The sequence below is a fragment of the Crocodylus porosus genome, unplaced genomic scaffold (assembly GCF_001723895.1).
Source record: "Crocodylus porosus isolate Cpor-Errol unplaced genomic scaffold, CroPor_comp1, whole genome shotgun sequence".
In the NCBI taxonomy this organism is placed as follows: domain Eukaryota; kingdom Metazoa; phylum Chordata; order Crocodylia; family Crocodylidae; genus Crocodylus; species Crocodylus porosus.
The window spans coordinates 10,200,317-10,227,305 of NW_017728948.1; the positions used below are offsets into that span (position 1 = coordinate 10,200,317).

General features: G+C 47.6%; 3 protein-coding genes across 4 annotated transcripts in view; 2 read left to right on the top strand and 1 right to left on the bottom strand.

Annotated features, from left to right (window-relative positions):
- Positions 1–19,343, top strand: part of REEP1 (receptor accessory protein 1) — a 95,200-nt gene extending 75,857 nt beyond the window's left edge. The window contains exon 8 of the mRNA XM_019552995.1: positions 15,429–19,343. Coding sequence (XP_019408540.1) covers positions 15,429–15,439 — 11 coding nt within the window. The 3' untranslated portion in view covers positions 15,440–19,343. The remainder of the gene's footprint in view (positions 1–15,428) is intronic.
- Positions 19,070–22,841, bottom strand: MRPL35 (mitochondrial ribosomal protein L35). Of its 2 annotated transcripts, XM_019552997.1 has the most exons (5): positions 22,774–22,841; positions 22,023–22,191; positions 20,769–20,913; positions 20,341–20,557; positions 19,070–19,313 (listed from the first exon to the last, which is right to left on the bottom strand). In XM_019552997.1, exons 1-4 carry the CDS (start codon positions 22,805–22,807, stop codon positions 20,369–20,371), a joined length of 537 nt encoding a protein of 178 aa, XP_019408542.1. In that variant the 5' UTR covers positions 22,808–22,841; the 3' UTR covers positions 19,070–19,313; positions 20,341–20,368. The 2 variants fall into 2 exon arrangements, with proteins under 2 accessions (XP_019408542.1, XP_019408541.1); XM_019552996.1 differs by lacking the exon at positions 19,070–19,313 and having other exon boundaries at positions 20,185–20,557.
- A 3,707-nt stretch (positions 22,842–26,548) lies between these two features.
- IMMT (inner membrane mitochondrial protein) overlaps positions 26,549–26,989 on the top strand; it is a 45,412-nt gene continuing 44,971 nt past the window's right edge. The window contains exon 1 of the mRNA XM_019552660.1: positions 26,549–26,680. Within this exon, the coding sequence (XP_019408205.1) occupies positions 26,636–26,680 (45 nt within the window). The 5' untranslated portion in view covers positions 26,549–26,635. The remainder of the gene's footprint in view (positions 26,681–26,989) is intronic.

Below are 26,989 nucleotides of genomic sequence, written 5' to 3' on the forward strand. Positions count from 1 at the left end.
ACTGCCATGGCGCGTCCCTTTAAACCTGCAGCTCAAGTATACTGCCGAATTTCAACATTGGCTGGCAGGCTCAGTCAATTATACACAAGGAGATGTGCAGTGTAAAGCTGGTTTGTGGTCCAGAAAAATACTGTTGTACCTCTCCCTGTGTGTGTCTAGATTTAGTCCTCACAGGGCAGGGAGAACAGTGTTGGGGCTTTTGGGATACAGTTGAGCAGTGCTCTTAAAGGGACATTTGCTTAAAAGTGTAATGTAGACAAGCCATGTACCAGTGTGTTGCAAAGACATCTCCACATTTGTAGCATGTTACAAATTGCACCTGAGATTATTGAAATGGAAACAGTTGAAAACATCAAATTGACTTTTCACCAGGTGTGCTGCTGATGCTGGTGTTTCTCTGAGTTAAGACGTGAAACAGCTTAGAGTTTCCTGTGTGTTCCTACTCAGTTTGACTTCCGGCTGCTCTTCTGCTTGCCCACAGAGCAATATTCATTTGTTTTGCTTCAACTATTTTCAGGGGAACCTAAAGAGCACTATGGAGATGTTCTGTTGGCTGTAGGGATTATTTTTTTTAATGTGACAACGCTTCACTTTTGGGCCAGATTTGACAAGTTGCTTTGTGAGAACAAAAATGTGAGTACAGCCGTTCTGAATTAAGACTTCTGACTTTCTGTAGACTTTTAAAGCATTTCTGTAGTTACCTTGGTTGATTCCAGGACCACAATATCGTGTATAGAAAATCAGTATTTTTACTGCACGGGCATTTTAACAACAGGACGTTAAAACATTTGTTTAATAGACTACAATTGAACCATGGATGTTAGAGACAGCGGTGGTGAAACTTTGCAGAAGATTTCTGAGCTCTGAAACAATGTTCCTTTTTCCTCCAAATGCTTTTCCCTAACAGTTTATTCTTTTCTTTTCTCTATGTAAACACTGTGGGACTCTGCTGTAAGTGTTACAGATTTGCATGAGTTTTCATCTGAGCTATCTAGACTAGCTTCCTCCTTGCACTTAAATTAATCACTTGTGGGACCTATTTTCATTAATTGACGACTCTTAATGATGTGACCAGAGTTGTTTGCCTGATGAATGTTGAGCCTGACTTATCATTTGGAAGGATGAACCTCCTGACTATTGTTGTTCTTGTGATTGCTGTACAGCGTGTGGTGGTGGTGGCCGCTGCATCTTGGTTTGGCAATTAAATGGTTGCTGTATGCCCCATGGTTTGGTCCAGTTACCTTTTGGAAATGATGGTGCATTTGTATTTGATGCAGATAAAGAGGCTGAGCTTCATGGTATACGCAGTGCTTGTTCTCACTGACTCATTAACCTGTGTGAAAAACCTCCCTGCGCTGGTGCACACTAGAGGAGATGAGCTTTGCTTATGGTGACCCTACCTTCCATTATAATAATACGATACCTAACACGTGGCCGATGGAATCCGTGACTCTGGCACAATCTGTTTTCCCATGAGAAATGCACTACATAAATTAACTCCCCTGGAATCAGCTGGAGTTAGGCCCTTAAACACCTTTGAGGACCTGTGCCTGTCTTTCATTTATCCCCCAGCAACAGCTCAGACCAGGCTCCAGGCTCACTTATACCAGTGGAAATGCACAGAAGTCACCTTGGATTTACATGAGTGTAAAGGAGATTCAGCCTTTCTCCACTGTGAAGCAGTGGCTGAGCAAATGCTCGGCTCTGAAAGCCGTTCTGCTGCTGAGCAATGGGTTTATCCTGTTCTCAGGAGGGTTTTACCAGCCTACATAGAATCAGAGGAATCAAGTCAGGCAGAAGGCAGGGTAAATTTGTACCCTGCCTTTTAGACCAGGGGTCAGCAATGTTTTGGGCAGTGCCAAAAACACCTGCAACCTCAACTTGCAAGGTGTTCGCATGCCAGGGGCAAATGGCAGGGGAGCCGTGAGGGTCCCAATCCTTGTTGTGATGGTGCAGCACTGGCCCCTTCCCCAGGATGTATGTGCAGAGCAAAATGCATTTGCGTGCCACGCTCTGGCACACGTGCCGGGGGTTGCCTACCCATGATGTAGACGAACTACATCAGAGATGTATAGTATAAGCTTTTGTGAGCCCAAGCTCACTTCATCAGACAGGCCTGTTAGGGTGTGCTCAGTATCTTTTTGTCACTGCCTGATTTTCCCGGCTGCGCATTCACTGGGTGAAATCCCAGCTCAGTCAGCCCTTGGGGTCTTAGTATTTTAAGGAAGTCTAAATGTCTTGAGCGTGAAGGCTTCCCCCATGACATGGGAATACTTTTGGCTCCCTGTCAGTGAATGAAAGGTCCTGCCTATGAAAGCTATCACGTTCTGACTTGCGTCAATGGTAATGGCTGCCTGGGGATAATCAGGTTTAACATACTCTAATGGTGTAAGTCACCGTGTAGCACAACCTCAGCTCAGGCAACTGAGCCACTGAATTTTAGTCTCTCAGGTGCCACATGAAGGTTCATCTTAGAGCAGGGGTGGGCAAAATACAGCCTGCCGAGGGATTTTGTCCCACCTATGGCGGGTTTCTCGGTCCTGCCCAGCCCAGGTGCGAGGGGCAGCCTGGGCACGCAGCAGGGCTGGGGTGGTGCGGTAGCTAGACTCTGCTTCCCAGCAGCTCCACTGGTGGTGGCTCCTTCTGGCTTCCACTGCTAGACCCAGCCCTGCTGCCCAGGCACCCTGGCCTCTCTGCCCTACACCTGCCATTGGGAGCAGGGCATGCTTGGGCAGGGCACTCGACTGAGTGGCTGGGATAGGGCCATGGGTGGGCGGAGAGCAGTGTCCAGGAGCGAGATGGATGGGCAGGGCTGGAGAGCCCCTGGGATATTGGGGTGGTGATAGTACGGGGTTGGGCCTGGGGCAGAGCCACAAACTGCTGTCCGCACGGCCCTGTGAGGGACATGGTTTCCATGGGCAGGGTTGTGCAGGGAGGAGATCATGGCTCTGCCTCAGCCCCATGTTGTCACTACCCCGGGATCCCGAGGTCTCTATGGAGATTGGCCTGTCCTGTGCAGGCAGGGCACATGGCCAGGCAGATGGGATGGGCTATGGGTGGGTGGGGAGCTGGGATTTTGGGGCAGTGTCAGTGCAGGGCCGGGGCCCAGGGCAGAACCGTGATCCACTCCCTGCATGCCTGTGCCCATTGCAGTGGTGTGCAGACAGTGAATCATAGCTCTGCCCCATGATGGTCTTGTGCTGTCACCACCCTCCAACCCTGTCCCGTGATCTCAGCCTCACCTGCCCTTCCCACTCCCCAACACCACTCCCCTCCCGCCTGTGGCCCCATCCCACATAGGGAGTTTTGGTGAGCTGTTGCATAGGAGGCAGAGAGGGTGCTGATCCAGGCCACAACAGCACAGCAAAACTCCCTATGTGGCCCATGGGCCCAAATAATTGCCTTAGAGTTACATGTACCTGTTGGTATGGAGGTATTGGAGCAGCAAGTGCATGGCATGGAGGCATTGGAGCAGCAAGAGGCCAAGATTGCATCAGCTCATGGGGTTCAGCCTGATGTGGGATCCTTGCTGAGCAAATATGTCCCAGATTGGAGGGGGGAGAAGGTAGGGAGAAGGGGGAAGAACTTGGGTTGCCATTGTTGCTTATATGCAGCCCCTTCCTGATGGGGTGGTAGAAAAGCCATGGTGGCCACCTTGGAAGGAAGTTGTGTGGAGGTGCTTTGAAGGAGACTAACTTTCCTGCACAGACATAACCTTTCCTCTGCTAGTGTAGCCAACTGGGAGACAGAGAGCAGTGACTTAACATCTTGTACCAAAGATTCAGGTCACTAAAAAAAAAAGCATGAAGAGGTTCCCCAGGCCTTCATGCCACCCTTTTAGAAACCTATTTCAGCCCAAATGCATTTCCATGCTCTGTAACCTCCTGAAAAGGATCAAGATGTTTCTCTGTCTCCTCCAGGTGTTCCTTGCCTTCATTTCTTTCCCCAGGCTCTTTCTTGCATGTCCATTTGTTGCTATTTGCCCTTCACATGAAGGACTGTTACTTCCCTGTTTATTCTTCATTTCCCCTACAGCAACACCTGATCTTTTCTTTGTGTAGAGAACGTATCTCCATTGGCTTGATTCCATTGCTCGTACAATCTCTAATGATAAAGTCCTCAAAACACACCTCACAGCTGGCACTAAGGTGCCCTTCTGAAAGAGAAAGCATTTCTAGTCACCACCCAGCTCTGTCACTCTTGGGTGCTGTGGCAAGGTCTGCAACTGTAGTTTCATGCAGGTCTGTAGATCTGCCTACAGATCTACTCCCTAGAGGTGTAGGCACCTGCCTTCCCACCCTGGGAGCCATGAAGATGCTTTCTGGGTCCAGGCTCCACACTGGCTGATGGCTCTGGAGGCAAAGTGAATGGGCATGGGAGAAGGTTGTCTCTCATCGTTTCCCTTTCCAGGTTGGTGGAGATCAGGATATGAACGAAACAGAAATGGCTTCCATTTGGGAGGTGTCTGGTAGTCTGTGTGAATTGGGTGGGTTGGTCTCAGTCCAGTTCCCATTGGACAAATGCCCACGTGGCAATGGACTTAGTTGCCACCCTTGATGGGAGCTGGCAAAGCACAATAAGGATGAAGTCAGCCTGGCTTGTCTATCCTAAGGCAGTGGCATGTTCGGAAGAGCACATGCCACCCACCCATGTGCGGCTGGTCTCTAGTGGGTCTGAGATTGAGCCCAATGCAGTCTCAACTGGTAGAAATCAGTGTGGAGATGGCAGCGGATTTGGGTGGGGCATGCTCGTCCTTGTGTTACCTGGGACTCGCTGCCTCAGTATAACCAAACCATGAGCTCCCTTCCCACTTCTAGAGGGGGTGTCTCTAGGACACTGACTATTAAGACGCACGCAGTGGTGGAACAGTATGGGCAGGCTTGAGGCACTGCCATCCCCATGCAACACTTGCATTGCGGATAAGGAGAAGACAGGACGGACAGTTTGGTCCTTTTTCACCAGCACAAAATTCAGGGGAGGGGAGAAAAAAAAAAGAATCCCAAACTAAAGCAGTAGCCTGGGCCTCAGAGGTGCCTGGATCCTTCTGAGATCATCAAAACAGCAGCCTATCCCTGTTTCTTCCAGTACCTGGAATATGCTGCCTTACAGAGAAGAGGCTAAACACACTTGGTGCTTGCATGCTTTCATGCCTATAACCTGTGAACTGGTTTGCTGGTTCTGTGGAATAGCTTAGGTACCCCAGGTCATGGTCACATTAGCACCCACCCCACCACTTTGAAACTCATTCTGTAGGGAAAGTCATGGTGCAGTTCTCTAATAATAATGCAGCTATGTTAGAGACAAGAGGCTTCAGTTTCTTCAGGGGTGGACCAAATTGGGCATGTGCATATAAGTATCATAGTGCTTAGGGTCATAAGTGACCTAAACAGGTCATCAGGTCCGACCCCCTGCCCCGGGCAGGAATGGGTGCTGGGGTCATATCACCCCAGCCAAATATCTGTCCAGCCCAGAGGGTGGTGGTGGATGGGTCATTTTCGACCTGGAGGGATGTGGGCAGTGGGGTCCCCTGGGGCTCGGTCCTCGGGCCCACACTGTTCAGCATCTTCATTGGTGACTTGGACGAGGGGGTAAAAAGCACCCTGTTCAAGTTTGCTGATGACACTAAGATGTGGGGGGGATGTGGGCATGCTAGAAGGGAGGAATGGGCTGCGATCGGACCTGGATGGGTTACAGGGGTGGGTGGATGAGAATAGGATGGGGTTCGGCACTGACAGGTGCAGGGTGATGCACCTGGGGAGGAAGAACCAGCATCATACCTACATCCCTCCTGAAGTGTGGTGCCCAGAACTGGACGCAGTACTCCAACTGCGACCTGACCAGCGCCGCATAGAGGGGGAGGATCACCTCCGTGGACCTGGTTGTGAAGCATCTGATCGCTTCCTTGCATTGGCGGCTTCCATTCACCCTGGAGTCAACAAGGACTCCAAGATCCCTTTCTGCCACTGTGTTGACAAGAAGGGTGTTCCCCAATGTATAGGTGTGTTGCTGGTTCCTTCTCCTTAGATGCAGCCCCTTGCACTTGTCTGCATTGAACTCCATCCTATTCTCATCTCCCCACCTCTGTAACCTGTCTAGATCTAGCCAGATTCTGTCCCTTCCCTCCAGCGTGCCCACCTTGTCCCACATCTTGGTGTTGTCAGCGAATTTGGACAGCATGCTTTCCACCCCCACATCCAGATCGCTGATAAAGATGTTGAACAGCGCAGGCCCCAGGACCGAGCCCTGGGGGACTCCACCGCCCACTTCCCTCCAGGTCGAAAACGACCCATCCACCACCACTCTCTGGGTGCGACCATCTAGCTAATTTGCGACCCATCTGACTTGTGTAGGCATCAGTGCTGCAGTCATCTAGTTTTTTTAAGAGAATGTGGTGGGAAACTGTGTCAAAGGCCTTCTTAAAGTCCAGGAAGACGACATCCACCTCGACACCCTCTTCCAGGGTGACCTGATCATAAAAAGAAACCAGGTTAGTCTGGCAGGCCCTGCCTTCAATGAACCCAAGTTGGTTGCCTCTGAGCATTACCTCCACTGCTGGGCCCTGGCAGATGTGCTCCTTGATAATTTTCTCAAAGGTCCCAAGGACCGAGGTAAGACTGACTGACCCAAAATTCCCGGGGTCCTCCTTTCTCCCCTTCTTGTCAATGGGGACTGTATACTGGGCATGTGTGGGAGAAAGAGTCTAACTGGGCATGTCTACACAACACGCTTACTGCGCAGCAGTCTAATAACACTGCACAGTAGCGTATTAGCATATTTTTGACCAGCATGCTACTGCGTAGTTAGCATCACAAAAAAACCATGTGCCGGCACTACTGCACAGGAGCTGTAGTTACTGCACATTTAGTTAGTACTTCATTAAGCAAGTATGAAACTAAATGCGCAGTAACTACTTCACATTAATGAAGGTGTAGACACATGCCCACTGAGTCTAACACCAGTTCAGCTTCCAAAACTGGTTATAGCTATAGTGTACACCCAGTGTGCGTTGGCTTAAGATAGCCTGACCCATGTCTATGGAACTGGAAACAATCAGACTGTCTTCAGCTACCTAAACCCGCTGGTCACTGTGATTTAGGGCAGTTGAAAATACAAGGGTCAGATCCAACATAGAGTATTAGCCACCTAAGTGCAATCCTGTTCCATCCTACTCAAGACCCTGAAAAATTGTTAATACAAAAAAGTGAATACAGCCTCCTCCTCTTCACTGCCTTTTGTGACTTGATCTTAAGGTTCATCTCATGGCATGTTACAGAATTAGGTGCGTTGACATTATTTCAGGGGCTCGAGTAGGGTGGAACAACACATCTAACTCTACTTAGACAGTAGGTTGAATAGAAACTGTACCAAAGTGAAGCAGCTTTTAAAACTGTTTGGAAGGATTTCTTCACGTGGGATATTTGAATATGAAAATCTGAGATTGAACTTTTCATTACTGAATCTGCTCTTGGCAACTGATTTACAGTTGTACTTGATTCCCACAATATATGCTGTGCTGGCCAGTAGACTGTCAGTTAGACTATTTCCTCTACATGTATTCAAGTACATGTGCATGCCCAATTTTTACCCACCACTTAAGAAACTGAAGCCTCTTGTCCCTAACCCAGCACTCTTATCCATACTAATGTCATGCTAGTCATCTTGTTCCTTGCTCAAAGGTGAATACAACAGTTAAAGTTCCTATGCGGTCGGTGGACATTTTGCCCAAGCCAGGACTGCAGAAAACTGTCCTTATGTGCTAGGATAAAAATACAGGTGGGTTTCCAAGGTATAGCCAAGTTTCTGTGATATCAGTGCAGTGGCAGGAGTTGCCTTTTGTTTCAAACTAGCTCGACAGAATTTGGGCAGCTCCAGATGTGAGGTATGTTGAAGGTGCAAGCATTGTACATAGAACTGAGGTGGTTGATGGCCCTTCAGGAGAGCATGGGTTCAGCTCTGATGCCACTGATGAATTGTGATCTTGGGCAAATCACTTAGTAATTTCATTTTTCTTATCTATAAGGTGAGGCTATAATACCCTTTCAGAGGGGAGGTATAACATCAATGAATGGTTGTAAAGGTCTTTAGAGATGGCCAAAGGAAGACACTACAGGCAGGCAAAATAGTGTTATTACTATTAATTTTGTACTATTTTGGCTTCCTTTAGTCCTTATCATTCCTTTCAAAGTAAGTAGTTCTTTGGAGAGAGGTTAGTCATCACTCTACCAAACTTGTCTCCATTGGGAAAGCTACATTTGAAGTTCTTCAGTACGATCAGAGGGCTGAAAAAGTGTGTTGAGGGTCATCTAATCCAACTCCCTACACAGGTGCAAGACTTAGCTGTTCTTAGTGATTTTGGGAATGATTTCACTATACAGGAAATAACTGATCACTTGACAAAATGGCACTATATATATCCCTGAAATATATGTAGTTCTATTTTGTCAGGCAATCAGCTATTTCCTGTCTGAGTCTGAATTTAGAATAGTGTAGCACTATACATATACATATACATAGTGGCAGACTATTCCAAATTCACTACACACACACACACACTATATCTACATATAGCTATATATAAATAAATATAAATATATGTGGGATTTATAGATAGTGTAGCACTATATATGCCACATATATAGTGCCACACTATTTCAAATTTCTACTGGAGTTGTTAGAACAGTTTGGACCACTACCATGTATTTAAATACTGCTTCTCTTTCGGGATTTTACCTGTAGAAGCAAACATCAGAACACTCCTGCAAACAGTGCCCACTAATAAATATGTATTGAGTTATGAATATTAATGCAGTATCTTGTGAGTCCTTTTAATAAAACAAACTAAAACTGGATCCTTCTTGCAAATCTAATTTTCGAGATGTTGGGGAGAAATGCTGTGCTATGCAAATTAAATGTTCCCAGATTATTTTTAGTGTGGAAGTGAAGACTTCCCTATACTGTATTTATAGAACCATAATCACATGAAACATCTCAAATTAGCTTCCCCCCTGCCCTCCCTGTAATGTGAACTTAAACCTTTTTTTCCAGACTGCTCCACATTCCTAAAAAAGATATACCTTTCCTGGTTGTATTGAAAACTGCCTGTGCTGTATTCTGCTCTAGCTATCTAGATGGCAAATAAATAGGTTGAGGCAGCCTGCCTGGTGTCTTGAGGATGCTGCTGTACCATATTTGGAGAGGCAGCCTTCTCCTGGGGCTAAGGGCATGACCTGGAGGCTTTCACTCTTTGACATCAACAGATATTAGGTAAGGGTATAACCAGGAAGCTTTCACTCTGACTTCAGCAGATATTGGATATGTCACTAAGGTCTGAGTTCTGATTCTGGCTCTGTTATGGGCTTGTTTTGTGACTATGAGCAAACCACTTAATTATTCTGTTCTCAAACTAGTAGTTGCACTAACCTAGCACACATGGCACTGTGAGGACACAAACTAAGTGTTTTGAAAAGTAAATATAACGATTAGGAGTGTAAGGATCCTCCTATTATTGTACTTGGCTCAAGACATCTGTGCACACAACTGAGAAAAAGGGTAGAAATTATTTTTTCGTTGCTTTAGGTGATTATAAAAAATCAATAATGTAACCGGACACTGAGCCAATGACTGTGATTAATGTGTGTCCAAGCAGCAACATTCTTTGTTCCTGAGACATTTCAGGATGAAAAGACATAAATCATCTATGTAACTAGCACGAAGCTCCTTTATAGCAGCCTGACTGCTGGAGGTTTAGTCATGGCTGGGTAACATTTTCATTGATTCTTAACTCAGACTGGTCATTAAAAATACCTTCTCATTTCGCTGCCTGGATTCAGCGTAGCAACCTTGGACCACAGTCTGCCAATACTGTTAATGACTGTAATAGCACTTTACAAGCTCACGGTGATGCACAGGCATTGACTGATAAAAAAGCATCTGCACTTCCCAGACTGGGCCAAATTCTGTCTTCAGTTACAGTTAGTGTGGCCTGATTAGTGCAGGTCCAAGGAGGTGATCCTCCCCCTCTATCGGGCACCGGTCAGGCCGTAACTGGAGTACTGCGTTCAGTTCTGGGTGCCACACTTCCCGAGGGATGTGGACAACTTGGAGAGGGTCCAGAGGAGGCCACTCGCATGATCAGGGGGCAGCAGGGAGGCCCTACGAGGAGAGACTACGGGACCTGAACCTGTTCAGCCTCCACAAGAGAAGGCTGAGAGGGGATCTGGTGGCCATCTATAAACTTGCCAAGGGAGACCAGCAGGCACTGGAAGAGTCCCTGTTCCCTAAGCACTACTGGGAGTAACAAGGAATAACGGCCATAAATTGACTGAGAATAGATTCAGACTAGACATCAGGAGGCGCTACTTCACTGTCAGGGCGGCTAGGGTCTGGAACCAACTTCCAAGGGAAGTGGTGCTGGCTCCTACCCTGGGGGCCTTCAGATAGACACCTAGCTGGGGTTGTTTGACCCCAATACTCTTTCCTGCCCATGGCAGGGGGTTGGACTTGATGATCTGCTCAGGTCCCTTCCAACCCTGCCTACTATGAAACTGTGATTGTAGTCACTTTAGCTAACTAGCAGTCAGCAAAGTTTGCACCTATATAATTGAGGGGAGAATTTCTTCCATATCGTACACACGGCTAATGCCCGAGATATGGGCTCAAGGCTTCATCATACTGCAGTCAGTGGAAAGACTTGTTAACTTTAGTGGGTCTTGGATTGGTTTGTCAGTCTGAATTGTTTCAGCCTGAACTGGTCTAGAAACTTAGTGGAAAGCTCCACCTTGGTCAAAACTGAAACAGCTCTAACAGCCATCTGCCAATGGTACTCCAGCACCATTTTGAAATGTCCCTGAATCTGTTCCTTCTGGAAGAGGTGTCAGGAATTGGGTAGTACCTGCCCTGTGGGTGGCACAGGTGAGCTGTGTTAGAAGGGCACCAAGATAAACATGGAGCCAGATGGCCGCAGTTCAGAGCAGAAGCCCCCATGGCTAGTGGGGGCATATTTTACTATCTCAGCTTAGACCAGTGCAGTCACCCAGGTTTATTCAGGAACGGGCCAGGTTAGCACAGTCAAAGCCAATAATACGAGAGGGGTATTGAGTAGCAAGTCAAGTTTGTATACCCTGGGAGGAAAACGTTCCATTGGTATTGTAGTTCAAATCAATACGCTGACATAATGGCTTTCCTACAGTGATTAGCTACTTCATTTATCTGTGATCCAAACGTGATTAAACACCATCTGTTTATGGAATTGCCATAGCATCTGCAAGCTGTAGAGTTATCCTAACTTCCATCTAAAAGAGCCCGGCACAACTCAGAAGCACACAATAAGATAGGGCCCGTTTGGCTTCTAACACCACTATTACTGTTTGCTGTACAAACCTCATTTCTACTAATTTCTGGAAGATGCATGGCTTTGGGATGGGAGGACATGGTGGGAGGAGAGAGTAGAATAAACTCCAGCACCTAGGTCTCCACTGATCTTTATTCTTTGTCTTCACCATATAGATTTTAAATGGCCATTTTAAGTGGTTGAGGTAGACGTGGATGCTGAGTATGAAGAGCCATGTGAGGCAAACTGCGAAACAAAAGGCTTAGTGTTCTCAGATGATGAGGAGAACGATTTATGGGATTGCACATTCAAGATTAAAAGGCCCAAAAAGAAGGATCAACCCCTCGAGGTACTTCCATATTGGAAAAGATGCTGCACCTCGAAGGTTGCCTAAATTTCCAGGTCATTTCTCTTTGAAATGGTCATGCAGAGAGGGCAGCAGGGTGGGCTTAGCATGGATATACTCTTCTTTCTACAGATGTGGAGCCTCCCGTCAGTGCTGATATTCTACATATGCAGGGAGAATAAATCACCAGGGTTTTGTAGATGGGCCAAAGCTGCAAAATTTGGATGCAGCTCTAAATCCAAGCGGTGGGGCATTTAGGTGTGGGGTTTTGGATACAGAACTCCATTTCATGTTTCATTTACTGAGGGGAAAATAATTACTCCTATATCTGAGACGAAGGCATGGATGGATAGAAGGTTTTGAAACGGGGGATGAAGATGGTATGGCACATCATCACCTATAACACAACACACGGTTTTTCTCCAGTTAAAAAGAAACTGGAAGCATTACTAATATACTGGGGGCTTAGAGTGATATTATTCAATTTAAGATTGAAGCAAAAAACCCCAAGCATTATTGGAATTTGCCTTAATTTGCTATATCATATTTTACCATATTTACTCAAATAAAGCAACCCTGAATATAAGGCAGCCCCCCAGTAATTGGATTTTATATGTGAAAAATTGATAAATGTACTAGAATTTTCCAGGTATAAAATTGAAGTATTGGAGGGCTGTTTTGAATCCCAGCCTCTACCACTACAGCAGGGAAAGTGGTGACTTGGGGGGGGTCAGGTGGCCCCCTTGCCCTCTGCTCCACCCACTTCTTCCCCTGCAGCCTTTCTGCCCCCCCCCTTCACCCCCAGCTACCCACGGCTTCTGCGCCTCCCCCCACCCTTGCCCCTTACTCTTAGCCCTTGCCTGGCCATGCAACTGTGATGGCACTGCTGACTCCCTAGGTAGAAAAGGAGTTTCCATGGGGAGAGGTTATTCTGCATGGCCTTGTAGTTAAGGCACAGTTGTGGGAGCTAGGTGTCTTGGACCCCAGTGCCAGCCCTGCCATAGCCACCCTCTTCTTTGGACAAGTCATTTCTCTGATCCCGTGAGCTCATCTAAACAAAACATCTCTGTATTAAAGTTTATTCAGCTGTAGAAATGGGACAATAATTCCTCCCTTCCTTACAGGAAGCCAGATCATGGGAGGTTTGCATAGAGATCTTGGGCAGGAAGGTGTTATTGAAATTACACATTCAAACGGTAGCTATTCATAATAAAAGGTCGTATTCATTGCCCCACTGGCAATTAGGTTTCTGTTGTGGATGAAAATGAGGCGTTGAATGTTGGTCCTGTGAGAGGCAGGAGGACAGTGGACTGGATTCATAGATGAGTGGTGAGTGAATGGTCTGATTTCTTCCTAGCTTAGGGTTGTCTCCATCCATAGATGGACTGGATGAGTGAATGGTCTGATATGTTTCTAGCTTAGGGTTGTCTCAGTGTCCCAGGACACGAGCAGTGTGCTGAGGGACCGTGTTTGGTGTGGCCAGGCTCCAGTGAGAGTTATCACAGGTATGCACTTTAAAGAGGGTGGCCCACCTGTTACCAGTGGTCAGGGGCACTAAGTAGGTGGGGGCCCTCCTCAGGAAGAAGGCTGTCACCTGAAATGCATAAAACTTTCCGCATTGCTATCATATTAGGCCTCCCCCGGCAAAAATAGAAGTTGGTGCTTATGCCAGTAGTGGGCAAATATCCACTGGACCCTGGAAACCATAAAACTCTTTCGACTTGGGATGCCATGCTCTGTTTCAGTCTAAACCTGAGGGGTTACAGCAAAAGATGCCTCCCTGGGATTGTAGTTCTTTATTAAATGAAGAAAAAAGAAACCAACCCCCCATTTTCGAAAGCCAGACCTTCTCTGCCCCAGTTAAAAAGGCCATGTATTTCTCACTTCCCTCCTCTGGGTATCTGATGCCTTTGAAACCCAGAAGTGGATGTGAGAAGCAGTTGGCACTACAGAAGGAGCAGCTGAGGAGAGACTTGAGATGCAACACTTTGAAGTGTCAGTGCTGCTGTGTTAACTCACGATTCCTTGGCTGGAAAGGTTTAAACAGCTAACATAGCAGAAGCAGGGATGTCTCCGCGGATTTGGAAATGTGTCTGATCTAGATCGGTTGGAGGTAATTGTCATCTAATGGACAAGAGGAGTTATCTACTAGATTGTCATCACGTAAAAAGGAAGGATAGTTCAATAAAGAGGGTGTTTACCTAGGACTTGGAAGACACAAGTTTAGCTCCAAGACAACTTTGGGCAAGTGATTTTTGAATTCATCACAAGGGAATTCAATGACTAGTTTGAGTGTGTAGATCCTCAGACTCTTTTCTCAGCTGCCACCTAACTCTGGAGTGGGCAACTCAGTTCCTGAGTTTCTTTGCCTGGACACTGCCTAGCTCACACCTAAGCCCCTTTGAGGTTCACAGACTAGGTGGTGTCCTACCTGTCTGGCCTGAAGCATCAACCCAGTAGACATCCTACGAGCATGCCTACCAAAGCAGGCCTGACACAAAAGGCAGCTTCTTGTGATACCAACCATTGTGCCCAGGGATTGGGGCATTCACCTGGTATGGGAGAGAAGTCAGGGTTAAGTCTCTGCTCTGATTAATATTTATGTATTCAAAACCCCACATGGCAGATCTGCCCCTGTATGGAGAGTTTGCTGCACACAGTAGCTCAGGTCATTCCAACACTTTCTATTTTTACAGATTCTTGGAGTGGTTCCCTTTGTGAGTCCTACAAATCACAATCAGGTCTGGCTGTAGAGCTGGCTGGTGAACAGGCACAATTCACCGATCAGCAGCACGTAGCTGTTTGGCATGCAGCTCCCATGCTTTTTGAGCCTCTTATCCTGTTCACCATCTGGGAACGGGGTTTGCCAGACCTCAGGAGTAAAGTGATTTTGCTGAGTTAATCTGACATGTGCCACTTAGGTGTCTGACTAGCTCTGCCCAGCTGAGCCACCTGCGAGTCACTGTGAACTGTCTGCTTCTTGATCATTTATTATTGCCTGAGGACTCTGTTGTGAAGGCATCTGAATTGGGTGGAATTGCAGTGATGCTCTTTCAAAATTGTTTCAGAAGTAGCGTGTCCAGGCTTTGCCTAGGCAAGGAAGCTGCATGGGCAACTCGGTAGGGGCTCACAGGCTTCATTCGGCTGGCACAAAATGAACGAGAACTCACCTTTCAAGGAGAGGCTGTCTGTGGGGACCACAGGCCCCAGAATGGCCAAGCTGAATGGTCTTTAGGCGTGTTGGGGTCCCTTGGGGTGTTTGACATTTCAGAGTCAGGTGAGGAGTGCAAAGCTGGCTTTCTGCCACCATTTCACTTTCTTGTTCATCAGGGGCATAATTTAGATCTGCCTCAGGGCTGCTGTATATTGCATCCGCTTGTAATGTCTCCCAAGAGGCCATTACAACCATTAGGGATGGTTGGAGTGCCGTGCTCTCCAGCAGTGCCTCTTCCTGGACATGGCCGTCTAGGCCAGTGGCATCAGCGGGGTGGTGTAGAACTTGCTGAAATGCTTGAAGTCACACAAGGTGTTTCTCATGCTGGGAATTCCCAGATGTTTACTTATGGGAGCTTTAAATGGGGATCTGGAGGACCTAGGATCCGTTCTTTTGTCTGGTCATTCTTTTCAAAAACAGGAATAATACCTACTGTCCAGGGGCATCATGGGGATGAGTGAGTTCATATATGGGCAGTGTTCTAGAAATGCAAAAAATAACACATTTCCTGTTTCAGTGAAACTTCTGCTTTCCCACAGGCACCGCCTAGGATCCTTAGACCTCGCTTCAGGAAGAAAAGTACCTCATCCTCTACCACTGAAATAATGTGAGTGTGATGAGCCAACAGCACCAAGATCCACAGAATGTCTTTCTTCTGCCTTAAAGAGCTACTCGTTAATACCGTGGAAAACAGCAGCGAGATGGGTGTGCTTTGCTGTGCAGCGTTGTAGACATGGCCTTTCTCCCTTCTCTTTTCTTTCCCTTAAGTCACACGCAACTTGCATTTACCTGCCTCATGGTTAGAACAATTAGGCAGCCACTGTGTAGGTCCCTCTGTTTCATTTGCAGAACGTGAAACTATTTAAGCTAACTCTGTAAGGCTGTACATTTATCCTTCTGAGTTGTTTTTGCATAGTTTTAGCTCTGGGAATGCAAAGGAAAAAATACTCAATTGCACTCGATGCTATTATAGCTAATGTATTTATTTACGGCTTTACCATTCATGAGTTGGACTTGCAAGAGCCACAGTGTTTTCTTTCTTCCTTCCTCCACAAGACTGCGAATGATGTCAGAAATGCTGAATTCTTTTGACTGTACAGAATGTCCGAGACTCATTAGCAAAGCCTGAGCTGCAACTCCATTTCTTTTCTAGCAAGTAAATTACGTGCGCTCCAGTCAAGTCATTGTGCTAATGCCATAGAGACACAAGGACTTAGAGATGATGAGGAAGAGATGCATGCAAGCAAATGGAACTAATTTCACAAACCAGAGACAGAGGCGTCTGCATTGTGATAAACCTGAGCCAGAAGAAAAGAAAGGGATATCTTGTGTGGAAACTGAAAGAGGCTAAAATTGTTGTAGAGCTCTTGGCAAATCTTTGGCTAGCAGTTGTACAACCCCTGCAAGCTGTGTTTGTTATAACTGCTGCAGTGTAAACCAGAATTGCTTTAGCGATGGATTTTCATAGGGGCAAAATTCACCCCTCTCGCCAGCATGCCTGACCTCAGTTCTGGCGTTCTGCTTTGCCAGCCTGAATGTGGGAATTACCATCTCCAGGCAGAGCAGAGCCTTGGATCTGAGCTTCCCTGCGTGAGTTGGGGAAGATTTTGCCTTTTGCATGGATTCTGGTTTGAAGTGCAAGAGTCTGCAGTATCCACATTTAAATGATAAATATATAAGAACGGGAAAAAGTTGTAGGATTTGTGTATTTGTGCTTAAAGTGGGTGTCTCCTGTGAGTGTAAAGCATGTGAAATTCACCAATAAGTCAATTATGTGACTTTTGTGTTTGCTCTTGGACTAGACTAGAAAAACATTTAGTATCATGTAGAACTCACCATCGATAATTGATCAGTGAACAAACTCAGTTAAGACTAGTATCATCGACCCTAGTTCAGGTTCAGAATTAGTTCAGGATGCCAATAACTGTGTGAAGGATGAGAGAGAAGTATATCTGAGGTGGCCTTCTGAAATTCTCGGTCAGACATGCATTCATGTTCTAGGCTTCTAACTCAGCTTAGGGTAATGCCAGAGGTTCCTTGAATATTTGGGAAGTAAACAGTTAAAATGCCTGCCCCCAAATGTGTACATCATGCTGGCCAGGAAGTAGAAAGGATAAAAGGGCATTTTCTGTGACTGTCATCATAAGACCGGCTACCTGAAAAATGTATTTTCCTTATCTGCACTGAGTTGTTCATGCTCTGTAAAGGATCTGTGCTCAAAAAAGGCATTAAACATATATTTGAGAAAGGAGTCAGTCATAAGAACCTGCTGGGCAAGATGCTGTGAGGAGCTTGGCTTGCATATTTAATTTAAGCAGCTTTCATAGGCAATTAGATTTTTTTTTGGCCAGATTTAGAAAATAAGGGACAGTGCCTGCAGCGTTACCAGAAACAAGAGTTCCTGTTGCAAGCTAGCTTCCATTTTTGCTACTATGCAAGAGGGTGCCATAAGATAAAAGGACAAGTTTGCACTCAATTATGCCAAAAAGAAAAGAATCAAGCCACACGATGCTGGACAGACTCTGCTCTCAGATAGGCTGTATTCGTGCTCATTCTTGCTCTGATTATTACATGTGCGTCTGATCTGCTGTTTTACTGTAAACTTGACTGTTTAGATTTTCTTCTCTTAAGTGCTGAGGTGAAATTGTTGACAAGGGAGTTGCCTTATCTCTCGAAGACATTCACTGTATAAAAAAACCTTTTCATATCTCTGGCAAAAATGTGTTAATTTATCAAATCAAGCTGTATATTTGTGTATAGATAGACAGGGAATGCAAATGCCCATACATGTATGCTTAGTGGTATAGTGTTCTGTACACAGAATAGACAGACCATTTGCCTCGAGTCGGTCATGTTACCGACACAGGTTGTTTACAAGCTGCACCTCTAAAATTGTCATTTTAATTTATAAGAGGAATACCAGAAACTGACTCTTTGGTCCGAAATGTGCTCTAAAGTGTCTCCCCTCAGGAACAACCCTGAGTCAGCAACTAAAACCACATGAGGTCTGGTACTCCCCCCTACTGGTAGATAAGGGCAAATCATGGTTTTGCAGCCACTGAGCTAATTAGGGTGCTCAGAAAAAAGTTAAGGAGAAAAATGTGATTCTTAATTAGCTGAGACCGTAAGATAGCGGGTTGAAGTAACAGCTTGTAGCTGCCTTTGTTTCTTATAAAAGTCAGCATGACCACACTCACTGGATCACTGGCTACTCCAGAAGGCATCCTAGGGCCCAGGGGAAAAAAATCCAGTGTATAAGGGGTCTGCAGCAGATGATGGGCAGTCTAATTATGCAGGAAACAGAGACGTGCCCTTAAAATCCTAGGCAGGTGGCCTAGGGAATGTGACCCTCCTGGAAGGAACAGCTAGGCTCCTGCAAACAAATCCTTGGGCCAGGGGGGAAGGATGTGATTGATAGCTGGAGCTTGTGTTGCTTTGAAGAGACTGAAGCTCTGACAAAAGGAACTGAAATCTCATGTCTAGTTCTCTGTGCTGCATGGGTGGGTGAGTTGAGCCATCAGCTTAACCAGGGACACTTCACTTAGGAATGGGCTAAACTATGAGCACAGCTCAGAGCAACCCCCTTGGTCTCCACTCATGAGTCAGCACCGATGCAGCTATAACGACTGCTGCTTGCCAGGATTATTTCCATCTCTGGGCAAGACCTCATTTATACCAATATAAACTGGAAGTAATCAAAGCCAAGAGTAACCTGAATGCAGATCTAATACACCAGAGCAGAGAATCAGGCCATTTGTTTCTAATGACCAGGAAGGAGTGAGCTTGCTGATGAAAAACAAGGGAAGAAAGCTAAATAGTGAGATGCGACTGTCCCTGGCATCTTGTAAACAGCCCGTTGTCTCCGACTATGCCCCATGGAATAAGCGTGTTCTCATACAGTAACACACTCTTTATCTGTGCACAAATGCTTGTTAATCAGTCTCCTTCTGCTGTTTATTCGTTTCAGGTACCTGTCTGGCACCTAGCACAGTATTTGAGATTGTAAAGAACACTATGCATACTCTTGAGGTTTGCATTTACACAAATGGCTACTACACTTAAGGATCATAAGTGTGCACTTCATGTTGTTTCTTTTTGTGATCAATAAAAAATTCTCTGTGATAGGATAGTTCATTTCACAATGCTTCACAAGGATGGATGTTACCACAGTATTCCAAAGTTGACGTTCTTGCTGGTTTTATTATATTGCTTGATATACATCTTGAATAAAGTCTTAATTTTTTCTTTACAAAAAAAATTAAAGGAAGAAAGCATCTTCAGTCTGTTCAACGTATCTGGCAGGCCAGAATACCTTTTGTTACCTTGATTACTGTATTATTTTGTTGTCCTCATTCTGGCTCACTGTATATAGTTGTATTCACTAAGTGCTGCATGTCTTTCAGAACCCCTCTCTGTATTATCGACTGGAAAAAAAATACAGCTACTGAACATCATGTGTTACCAGTGAATTCATTGGATTGCTACAGCTTCATACTAAATCATGTCTTGTTAAACAAATGGCAACAGAGTCTACAGTAAAGAGTTAAGCATTAGATAACCATTTGAAGCCGCTTTTATAATATGACTGAAATTGATTCTTGCTACAGGGTGTTAAGTCTACTAAGCGTCCTTGCTTGGTGAAGCCAGAAACAACTAGCCTCTTAAATTGCAAAAAGTCAATCAATCACACATGTTGCTTTATGTAAAAACATGCTCAGAGGTACAGTAAAATATTATCATAAATATAAAATATGACTAGGGGTAAAATATAACCAGGCTTTAAGAAAGAACCGGTAAGTGAGGAATTACTTATTTATAAACTGAATATTTGAGGCTGTGGATTAAGATTCAGTCTGCTTTATCATTTGAAAGCAATAGGAATTGGAACATTTCAGACTGGCAGTAAGGCAAGTTAAAATTATATGCCAACACCTTTGGAATGCCCTTTCCTTCAATGCTCTCCCAGAGATGCTGTTTCAGCCCTATCCTGTATCACGGAGCAATATCATGGAAAGAGCAACAGCTGATGGAGAAAAAAAACAACTCCATTTACTGAGAAAGCAGTAGATTCTGAGACAGCAACAGTTATGTTTAAAATGGCTTTAAAGGCATTCCCATTTGATGCATTTTCCAGTACAATTTACTTGTTATTAAGATTTTTCTTTAAGCAGTGTTTGCATGCACATGGATATCCCAAACACTCACAGCCTCTCCCCAAGATGGCTCTGGATGAGCATTTCCCTTTCTTTCCCCCTGCTCCGATTCCCACTGAAACACCACAACTGAGCATTTGAGTCAGGATCTTAAATAATGGTTTATTGTGGGGGTTTGGACCCAAATTTCCTACCAGCTGCCATATTTGCAGGTATATGTGGGAAAGTGATAAGCCTTTCCAAGTTTGCCCACAGAAGTGCCAAGAAGGAGTCCAAACACATCTAGTAAAGTACTTGCCAGAAGGAAAAAACAAGAGAGAGACCTTCTATACTTCAAGGTTTGTACGATCATGATACTTCTGGAAGGGATCGTTGACATACCAATTCCTTCTCTTCCAGAAAGCAGTAGTCATTTTATTGAGGAGTTTGCTTTGGGTTTTATTACAGAACACATGTTCCCTCAGTGGCTTTCTCTTGGCAGCCGACTTTTTCCATAATTTCTTCTTATAGCCAGCCTGTTAGAAGACATAGTAAAGATTTTCAAATTACGTTACTACTGATAAATACCCAGTGACAACGGCAACCTGGTGCCACAACAATTCCCCCTGCTCTGAGCCATTTTGCATCTTCTACCCTGGGTGGTCTTCAACTTTTTTTCTCCCAGACTTGCTACTGGCTCAAGGAAGGCAGCCAGCGAAGGCAACAGTTATATAAACAGGACATTACCCTTCTCCTTAACCAAAGGCCACAGTGCAGTCGGAAAAACCTCTCAACAACAGCCTTGACAGATTTTCTCTTTCCTTTCCGCAAGCTATAGTATGTCAGAGTCCTCACTGGCTGCTGAAGGAGACTTGGGAGCAAGGGTGTTATCCTGGAATGGAAAAAATAAAAGCTTTTAACCAAAACGGAACACTCTCTCCATTTACCAGAGCTCAGGATCTCATTAACGCTAGCCAAAACATTGACAGGGGCTTTATAGGACTTCCCCTGGTTTCAGGAAGTTTTGAAGAAAATATCTGTAATGTTTCAATACACTTTTGGGCTGGTGTCTCCCTATGGCTCTGGGGGAATGAGACCAAGTCCTACTCTGGGCTCATGCCAAAGGCTACCCACAGTCAACCCAGCCACAAACAGTACCAAACTGGGGAGTCAGAGGTGGCCAAATACTGACTGCATCACTCTGTGTGGCTGGTTAAGAAACTTCTGTGCCTTAACCACACTAGCCCAATGGCCTGTGAGGCCCACACAGACCTTCCTTCCTTTGGATCAATATTTGCACACACGCTTCTGGGCAAATGTCTGGTTGAAATTAATTTCTACAACATCGTTGTTCTGGGCAGGGCAGTTCGTAACGTTTAAAAAACAAAGCAGAGTAAAGTCAGGGCTAGTAAGGCAAGAGTTGTTTCAGGGGGACATTTTAGCTGAAATGAATAGCATTACTTTTTTAATCGAGTTTACTGCGGCAGTGAGCTGAGCTCCCAGGTATGGTTCACTGTGCAGCCTCGCTCAAGGGCCCTGGTGTGGAAAACAGGGTTAAAAATTGCAATTGATCACTCTTGCAATTCGGAGCAAGAGAACTGTCCCAGCTACCGTGGAGGGAGCCGCTTCCTTTCAGAACAACGAAGAAAGACATGGCATCTGGGGAGGACTCGGGTTCAACTCCAATCCCCCTCTTCTAGCTCTGCTTTCACTAGCTTTTCCCCCTGACATTTCTGCTCTAGCACTGGTTTCACTTCCCTTGGCAGATACTATGGTCATTAACAGCTCAATGGTGCTTTATTCCATGCTGAAAGGATGAGCACAGTGTGGAGGACCTGAAGGAAAAGGTAACGCAAGGTGCTTGTGCTAAAGCAGGATCATTGCAAGCAATCAGCCACGTTCCACACGTTTGATGCCTTTTCCTATAGGGTGTTTTTTTTTTGTTTTTTTTTTTACGTTCTATGAAAAACCACATAACCTGCTCTATAAAACAGACCGTACCTGTTCACCAGAGAGGCACGCGGCAGGTTACCCACAGAGGGCAGGGCTTTCGCAGCAGAGCAAATTGCGGGTGCCTGCCCATAGCTGAACAGTCGGATGGACAGTCCGGAGACCAGACGGACGCCGCAGGAGCCGTTGTAGATCAGAGGGACGAGAGGTCTGAAAACCCCTGTATGGAGAGCAGACGACACTGGGAAGTTTAATTATAGGACAGCTGCGCGTGTACCAAAGCCACCTCTCAGACCGTGCTGCTGTACGCGGCGACGGTTGGTTACAGACCTGCTCGAGCTGGCTCGGTCACTTTTCACCAACCCAACAGTGGGCAAAGCCTCCCTGAAATCCAATGGGGACGGGAAACAGCGCCGGACATTTCCCCTCCTCCGGAATATTTAGCTTTCCTTGGTCGCCTTCATGGGGTTTTCCGGGCACATATTCCACTCACTGCTTCCCCAAATGACATCCTGCCAGCTGCCCCCCCCCCCACCTTGTACCTGCGCCACTCGCACGGCAGCGAGGCTCGAGCCGGGCGGCCTGGGGGCTTGTCACGGCCGCCGCGCGGGGCGGGTGCGGGGGACGCGGCGTGACTGGGCCCGGACACATCCGGGGGCTCCGGGCAGAGCAGAGCGGGCGCAGGGGGACGGCCCGGGCCTTTCCCTTCGCTCCGAGCGACACGAGCGGGGAGGGCCGGGTCCCGCCGGCCCCGGAGGGGCCCCCACAACCGCCCCCACCCGCGGCCTCTCCCTGCACTGACCCGACACACTGCGGAGCGCCCTGGCGGCCGCCATCTTGGCGCCGCGCGTTACGGCGGCCGCGAAGGACACAAAGAGGCGAGGAGCGACGGCCCTGCTCAGCGGCTGCCCCCAGCGCCGGGCGGTGGGAATGCAAGGGCGGCCCCGCGGGCGCTCCCTCCTGCCCTTGTCTTCCGAAACCCCGAGCTGCAGGACGGGCCCTGGGAGCTGGACCAGACCCATATTTTATTTTATTTTAAGGAATTGCTCCTGGTCCCAGCCAAGTCAAGTCCAAATCCGTGAGTCACTTCAGAACCATAAGCGGCCCTGCAACCGGCAAACATCTTCCACTCCCAGCAGGGGCATCAGATATTTCCAAATCCTTTGGTGGGCATCCTAGTGCAGGTCCAAGCCCGGAGCCTCGGCAGGGGGTGGATACCCCCAAGTTTCGCTAGCCCTTGGCCATGTGGCCGCAGGAGCAAGCTAGGGAGAAGCTTCCCTTTTCCATAAAATGGGCATTAAGCCCCAACACATTGGCAGGTACTAAAGCATGCTGCCAGAAAAAGTTACCCCTGGGGAGGCTTAAGGAAAACTGCCTTCTTGGACCCAGATATGTGGCGTTTCCCCTGCCAGGTAAGTATGGACTGGTTCCATGTGTCGGTCTGGGGGTCTGATGTGGCCGCAGGACCGGCTGGCACAGCGCTGCATGGAGGATGGGACCTGTACGTGCAGTGGGCCCAGCCCTGCGCACTGCAGTTGTCTGTACTTGCACAGTACAAAGTCTAGATCCCAGTGCATCTGCAGACCTTATCTAATATTTATACTGCAGGAAGGAAAGTGACTCAGGAAACAAGCAGAAAAATGCTACAAATATGCCATGCGCATATTGGGGCTGTGCCTCCCCAGCAGGCAAGTCCCACCTGGCTGGGGCCCCACTCAACTTACCCCTGCTCCTGCCTCTGCAGCACTGTCCCTCACCATGGGGACCTCGATCTAGCCCCGGTCCCTTCCCTCCCCCACGGACTGACCTGCTGGGCTGGGGCGTGCACGTGCATGCACGGGGGCATTCAGCTGTCCACCCCATCCTTGGATCGACTCTAAGAGGCTTTGAGATCTACCAGTGGATTGAGATCCACTGGTTGGTGACTACGCAAGGACTGGATTATCTAGCTGAGTAAAGGGCATGAGCACACCTGCAAGTTACACCAAGGTTGGGTTTTATCACATGCCAACAACTTTGCAGTAACTGCCCCTGTGTCTCCTCTTTCCAGAGGCTCAGCCCTCTTTCACGCCTGGCTCAGCTGCTGTGGATTGTCTTGCACTTACTATGGACTAAGAGCACACACACAGGTAGTTTCCAAGAAACACCTGATGCAAGGGAATGCCTCACTCTCCTTTCCCCTCAGAGGCTTGTCGGTGTTTCTGTGCCTTTGGGCTCAAATGAGAGAAGAGCAAGTTTATCCCGAAATGAAGCAGACTAAATGTTATAAACACAGAGCAGCTCAAGGGCATAGTCAACCTGCAAAGAATAACAGTATTGCCAAAAAGAGCACAAGGTTTATTTTCTCCAGGTCTGTAATTATGAAGCAGTTTTGTTCTCCCATAGTCCCCAATACCTAGCTACCACTCCTGCTCAGATAGGCATTGCTTTTACTCTACCTTCAGTCAGATGCCCCATCTCACCTCTTTTCACTTCTCACCCAAACACAAGTGCCTCTGCTGAATCCACAGTCTGCTGGACCTAGTGCAGAGAAGCACCTTCCTTGAATCATAGAGAAACACATAGAAGTTGGGCTGGAAAGGCCCTCCAGAGGTCATCTAGTCTAGTCCAACCTCCTGCCTGAAATGGGATCATACCTATCTAAACCATTCCGTAAATACCATAATCTAAATGTGACATAAGACTATCATCAACCCGGACACAACACAGATCAAGCACCCTAATCTGCCACGGCTTAAGCAGAGGAGCCAAGGCAGCCAACATCTTGTTCCTATGAAATTTTGTCAGTAAATAGCCAAGAGATTCTGGGTAGAGGGCCATGTCCCTGGTTATGAAGGAAGGCAAAACCCCCACAGTCCAGACCAATCTGAACATGGGGTAAAATTAATTCCTAGCCCCAAATATGGTAATTTGTCTGGCTCTGAGCAAGATGGGCAAAGCCTCCTAGCCAGGAACCGCTGGTTCTTTGCAGGAGCATTGGTACATACCAGTCAAAGTCCCCAGTCTTAGCTGTAGCCCACATCCAATGCATCTAAGGAAGGCTTAAACACACTGACGTGTAGCAGAACGGAGGAGAAAGGTGCAGGGGCAATCAGCAAAGCCCAGATGAGAAATACCCACCAACCAGTGCTGCCCAATCTCCTCTTGAACACCTCCAGCGATGGAGATCCCATAACATCCCTGGGCGGTCAGTCTATCCCACTGCCTCCCTGTTCTAACAGCAAAGAAGTTTTTTCCAGCCATTCCCAATCTGACCACAGGGTAAAATTCCTTCCTGACCCCAAATGTGGCAATCGGCCTGACCCTAAGCAGAGAGGCAAGCCCCCTAACCAGGAACCTCCGGTCCTTTGGTCCCAGCAGGAGCATTGGCATACCCCGAAGTCTTCAGCTTTGGCTGTAGCCAGTACTCAATGCCTCTGAGTGCTTTTAAGCTTTCCTCCAATACATGTAGCAGGGAGGGGATGGAAGAATCTGCAAAGCCCAGAAGCATGGGAAATACCCATAGTTCAACACAGGCATCACTATGCCTAGATCGTCCCTGGCCAGTGGCTGCCCAGACTCTTCTCGAACACCTCCAGCGATGGAGCCTATTCCACTGCCTCGCTAATCTAGTGGTGAAAACGTCTGTCTGGACATCCAATCTAACATTGCTTTGCTGCAATATCAAGCCAGTAGTCCACCTCTTCCTCTCTGCAGTGACAGAAAAGGTGTGCTCCCTCTTCTCCACGGCAGCCCTTCAAATATCCTATCCCCTCAGAAATACCTTTTCCTCAACCTGAACAGGTGTTGCTCCTCCAGCCCCTCCTCATATGATATTGCTTTCCAAGCCCTTGACAATACCCATTGCCCCCTGCGGACCCTCATCCAAGTGAGAACTACTGCTGCAGCCAAGACCAGAGCCCCCTCGTTATCATTTATGTCACGCAAGCGTCTCGTGCCCCAAACTCAATCCGCGTAAGGACAATGCGCGAGGTGGCACCTGCCCGTTGGAGCCGACCATCCCTCCAGGGAGATGGGTAACTGCCATGGCATTATACCCAGGGCTCAAATTACATTTTGACTGTCGTGGAGAAGGTCTGCAAAAAAAAAAAAATGACGCCAGTTCATTGATTAACAAGTCCACCTAAGTGAAGCAACAATGTGATTGGAGACCCCCCATGTTACGATTTTCAAATCTTACAGGAGGGCTCTTACGGGGGAGGCTCAGCCCTCCCCCGCCTTAATATGCACCCTGGTTGCCAGCAGTGGTGCTTTCATTTCCATGGGGGTAAGCAGCCCTTCATGCCCCCAGCCCCAGGGGGAGAGAGGAGGCCACTGTCCCTTCTCAACAGGCCCTGAGGGTGCACTGAACAACGCTGCCCCAGCCGCTGCTCGGCGCCAGCAGTGCGCATGCGCTTTCCCGCCACGCGCGGCTGACAGCTGTTGCTCCTGAGCCGCGCTCTCATTGGCCACCTCTCAAGCGGTTGGCGCGCATGCGCACTCACGCATGCTGGGCAGAGCCTGATTTGCATCCTGCCTGTTCTCCGAGCGCTGATTAGCCGCTTCCTCTTGCTCACCGCCTGCGCCTGCGCACTGGGGGTCACACTGAGGGGGCGGAGACAGCGCAGGGCTCGCGGCGGCTTCCTAGCACCGTCTGCCACCCGCCGCGACCCGCGCCCGGCGAGATGCTGCGAGCGTGCCAGCGCGTGGGGGTCGCAGTAACCGTGCAGGTGAGGCAAGACAGGCCCGGGCAGGGGGCGGGTCCGCCGCTGGGAGGTGGCCGCCCTTCTGCCCCCCGGCGGCCCATGGAATGAATCGAGCTTGGGGCTGTGAGGAGACACCGGGGGTGGGATGCGGCGGCGCGTCCTCCAATCGCTGCCCGGCTTTTTCTGACTGGCAGGGGTCGGCAGGCGTTTATTGGCTGCTGGGCTCGTGCGTGACGCGTGCGGCGGGGCTGAAGCGACTACAGGCCCTAGCATACAACGGGCGCGCGCGCTCTTGCTCCCGCGCTGTATGCTGGGGTTTGTAGTCCCCGCGGT